General features: G+C 31.3%; 1 protein-coding gene and 1 non-coding gene across 2 annotated transcripts; both read right to left on the bottom strand.

Moving 5' to 3' along the window:
- Positions 1 to 281: 281 nt before the first annotated feature.
- TRNAI-AAU (transfer RNA isoleucine (anticodon AAU)) lies at positions 282 to 355 on the bottom strand. The gene has a single exon. It is a non-coding gene; the product is annotated as a tRNA-Ile (tRNA).
- A 1990-nt stretch (positions 356 to 2345) lies between these two features.
- Positions 2346 to 3221, bottom strand: LOC147075334 (uncharacterized). The gene has a single exon (XM_085942528.1). The coding sequence runs from the start codon at positions 3219 to 3221 to the stop codon at positions 2346 to 2348; it is 876 nt and encodes a 291-aa protein (XP_085798654.1).
- Positions 3222 to 4818: the final 1597 nt, after the last annotated feature.

Genomic DNA, 4818 nt, shown 5'->3' with positions numbered 1-4818 from the left:
GAAGAGAATTAAAACTACGGTTGAGTTTATTGAAGCCTCTTGTAAGCAAAAAATTCCTAGGAAGACAAAATATCCGTATAATTCTAAAAGTGGGTAAATAGAGAATCTAATTAACCTTATCATCTCGTCCACAAAGATCTTGTAATCCATTTTGATTTGTGGGTGAATTTACAAGAATAAAATTTATAAACAAACACAGTCAAAAATGGAAATAAAACTTTTAAATAGATCAATCGATTACATAATATTTTGGCAAAAGATCTTTATGTAAACACAAAAAATTCTCCCACTGGGGCTCGAACCCAGGACTTCTGCGTTATTAGCACAGCACTCTATCCAACTGAGTTATGGGAGATATGAGGTTTCAAAATTTAGTATTTACCATCAGATGGCCATGGAAAACAATCTTTTCTTTATAGACCATTAAATGTACTCCTACAAACTTCTCATCGAAAAGTTTCAAACGGCACTACTTAAAACAATTCATGAATATCAAAACATAATTATAAAGGGACCAACCGGATGTGGGAAATCAACATTTGTGCCATTACTACTCAAAGACAAAAATGTGGCTATTGTTGAGCCAAGACGAATTGCTGTCACTTCTCTCTTCAACACACTCAAAACTCAAGTAGAAAATATTGGATATAAGATGAGATTTAATAAAGTACTACCAAAAAAGCCTGAAGAAAGTAAAATAATGATCTTTACGGACGGAAGTTTTGTGGCTGATCTGGATTTGGGCTACGATTATATTATCATTGATGAGGTCCATGAAAGATCTATCAGGACAGATACTCTTCTCGCAATTTTAAAGCAACGGTTTCACAATAGGCTTATTTTAATGAGTGCTACCTTAGAAACAGATAAAATCCAAAATTATTTTAAGGCTGAGTTGTTTGAAATTCCAGGAGTAAGCCATCCTGTGAAAATTCATTATTTAGACAATCCAACAACCGATTATATTGTTGAGGCATATTTGACGGTAAAAAGAATAATCAAGGCAGATCTGGATAGTAAGTCTGAAATTGATCAAAGAAGGGATATACTAGTTTTTCTTCCGGGATCTGAAGACATCTACGATCTTTATAAATTGATACAGAAGATTCCCTCCATAACTCCTTGTAAAATATATTCAGCAATGTCTGATTTGGAACAGAGCAAAATTTATGAGGTAAATTCGAATAGAAGGGTAATTTTGTCTACAAATATCTGTGAAACATCTTTGACTATCCCTACTGTCAAATATGTTATAGATTCAGGGTTGTTTAAAAATAAAGTATACAATGGAATAAGCTATTTAGGTATTCAGTGTATTAACAAGGATAGTGCCATCCAAAGAATGGGTCGATGCAATAGATTAGGGCCAGGTGTTTGCTACCGGTTATACACTGAAAACACTAAGCTGCCAGTATACACCCCTGAAATACTTCATAGTGACTTGACAACCATATTGCTTCATCTGATTGCTGTTAAAATCGACATCTTGAATATGAAGTTTGTTGATTCTCCACCATTGGAAAACGTAATGTCTGCAATTGAATTCCTACTTACTAAAAGTTGCATAGAAATCTACAAAGAAAATAAGAACGTTTGTCAATTATATGATTTAGAAGCTGAAGAAAACTTAGAACTTGAAAGCACACCAAATATTCAATTCCGAATAACACCACATGGAAAACGATTAGTAGCTCATCCATTCGATGTTCATTTAGCTAATTTCTACGAAAAAACTCTTGAACTAAACATTGGCTACTATGGAAGTTGTATCCTATCACTGATCAGTTTAGAAAACTACCATTTCTTATCAGGATCTGATTCTTACGATATTGTCGCACTTATTGAACTTATGGATAAATATAAGACAGTAGAAGACAAATATAAATTCTGTATATCCAAGAACATTTCATTCAAGGGTATGGAAAGGGCCTATCGGGTTTTTAAAACCTTAAATAAAACAAAATCAACAGAAGATTTCGAACTTGTGGAAAGGGTTTTCAGTAGCTCTTTTAACCATAATTTGTGTATTAGGCAGATTGATGGTTCATACAAAATGGTAAGAAATGATCAGATCATATTCATTCATCCATCGAGTGGTTTTTTCAAGAAGAATTTAAAAAAAATTGTAGTAGTTGATATTTTTTGTACAACGAAGATGTATGCTAGGATTGTAGGGAGATATCTCGGAAATGAAATTGGTTGATTATTTAGATATGATGAATTATTCTACACTGTTATTTATGCACTATAATTGTCAGAATAAACAAACTTTATGATTAAAATATAATATTATCTTAAAAATTCACTTTAATATGGGTATGATCAATAATATTAAACTTGCTTTATTAAATAGCCATCTTCATTTTTATGGTAGGGTGCGGCTCATAATCGATCAACTCAAAATCTTCAAATTGAAAATCATCGATACTTTTATATACTCTATCTTTAAGCAAAAGTTTGGGAAATTTTCTAGGTTCCCTGGATATCTGTTCTTTTAATGCTTCCACATGATTTTTATAAACATGAGTATCTCCAATAAAATGAATAAATTCTCCAGGCAATAGGTTGCATATTTTAGCAACCATAATTGTTAAGATTGAATAGCTAGCTATATTAAATGGAATACCAAGTCCCATATCACCTGATCGTTGATATAAGATACAGCTAAGTTTTCCATTAGCTACCTGAAACTGAAATAGACAATGACATGGTGGTAATGCCATTTCTTTTAATTGAACTGGATTCCATGACACAACCACAAGTCTTCTGCTTACAGGATTGGATTTAATTTGATCAATTACATTTTGAAGTTGATCGATTCCTTGATTGGAATAGTCATCATTACAAGATTTATACATAGCACCGTAATGTCTCCATTGAAATCCATATATTGGCCCCAGATCATTTTCTTCTCTATCAATAGCATTTTTGGCAAAAAATTCCTTAGAAGAATTTCCAGTCCAGATATTAATCTTTTTGTCTGTAAGTATTTTATTATTAGTCTGGGCTCTTATAAAGAAGAGTAATTCTTCTAGAACTATTCTGAATTGAACTGTTTTTGTGGTTAAGAGAGGTAGAACTTGATTCTCGAGAGAAAATCTCATAGATCTTCCAAATAACGCAAAAGTTCCTGTGCCTGTTCGATCTTCCTGAGATATACCGTTCTCAATGCAGTCTTTAATAATATCTAAATATTGACGTTCATCATAGGTATTTTCCATAATGAGGATGGAAAATGAATGTAGTTTTTATAATTTTCACATATTTAAAATAAATAACCGCACAACTGAAAAATAACTTTCCATTTGTAGTCAGTTGATCTAGTGTTCATCTGTTTTAAAGTTAAAATTAGAAGAGGACAACAAATATCCTATAATAATAGTTGTTATGAGAAGATTACAGAATGAAAAATCGTTTATAAGGATAATGGTGATGACTAGGAATTTGGATAAAATACTTTATTTTGCTTATATAACAATATTCCACAATTTAACTGGCTGATGCATGTACAGTTTCTTAAGTTCTTTGAATTTGTAAAATGTTCAAATATATTTTGTAGATAATTAAGACTGAATATTAAACTCACTCTATACGAGTATTTAATTTGGTACAATAAGACATATTTTTACGAGTTGATACCGTCATTCTACAAAATTATCCAGTGGATTAACTATTTTTCTTAAACGACATGAAGTAAACTATGAAATTTATACAAGAAATCTATGAGCATTAATGATACATATGATACAAGTACGGCAATACGTTAGATCTAACAATAAATTTGTAATCTGTCTTCATTGTATTGATTCATGAATGTGACGCCTAACTATATGTTGTTAATTGAAAACTTAATTTACCATATAAAATAGCTATATTTGCCTGGATTTTTTAATTTACTGATTTTCCTTTTAAAACACTAATGTTCAAAAACTTGAATAATTAGGAGAAATACTGCTCGATATTCTAGTATTTATACTTAATGAAAGTTTTCTATATCTCAATTTTATTATGACAATTAATATCCAAATTTATGATTTTAATTTTTTGAAAAATTAAAATCAACCCTATGAATATATTGGCAACATATCTGATTTCTGTATGTAATCTTTGTTTTGCAGAAGATAATAGTTCAATTACGGATGTACCTTTTTCTAATAATACTAGTGATGGTATTAGTACTATTTCAGCTAAAAGTGAAGCATATGTCAGTGTACCAGTTTGTGGAGATGGACTTGTGGCACACATCATAGCAAGAGATGATGATTCATTCATAAGTGATCCAAGTCTAAAATCAATTGATTGCGAAAATGCTTTCAATAAAAGTGGAGAAATTTTACTTGATTGTGAGCCAGTTTGTAGAGATTATAGCAATCCAAAGATCGTTCCAATGTCTATTAACGGTCCTATTAAAAGTGGAAGACTTCCACCTGGATATATCATGGACGTTTGTAAGGATAAGTCTATAGTACAAATCAGGGCAAAAGATGATCATGAATTATACGATCCAACCCCTGAATCAATTCGTTGTGGAAATGTTTTCATTGAAAGTGGAGAAATGTTACCTGGATGTATACCAAATTGCAGGGATAATAGCAGTCCAAAACTCATCCACGCGAATTCTAATATCGCAACATCCGATAATGAAATATTTGATTGTAAGCCATATGTTACCCCTTCTTCCATATGGGTCTGTGATGATGTACAACCATATGCCAGAAATAATAGAGATTTTTTGTGTCTTATTAATAATAAATCATCTGTCCCAAATAGTACGTTTTCCTGTAATGAATTTGGTACATTTCCTGATGTTTCTCATAG

The sequence above is a fragment of the Rhyacophila brunnea genome, unplaced genomic scaffold, assembly GCF_057557595.1.
Source record: "Rhyacophila brunnea isolate RB1 unplaced genomic scaffold, BYU_Rbru_1.0 scaffold_149, whole genome shotgun sequence".
Taxonomy (NCBI): Eukaryota; Metazoa; Arthropoda; class Insecta; order Trichoptera; family Rhyacophilidae; genus Rhyacophila; species Rhyacophila brunnea.
Note: the sequence above shows the minus strand (reverse complement) of the source record. Positions and strands in the feature narration are given on the sequence as shown.

What these genes read in the sequence shown, in the direction of transcription:
- LOC147075334 (XM_085942528.1), bottom strand. Translation starts at nt 3,221, where the DNA reads ATGGAAAATACCTATGATGAACGTCAATATTTAGATATTATTAAAGAC.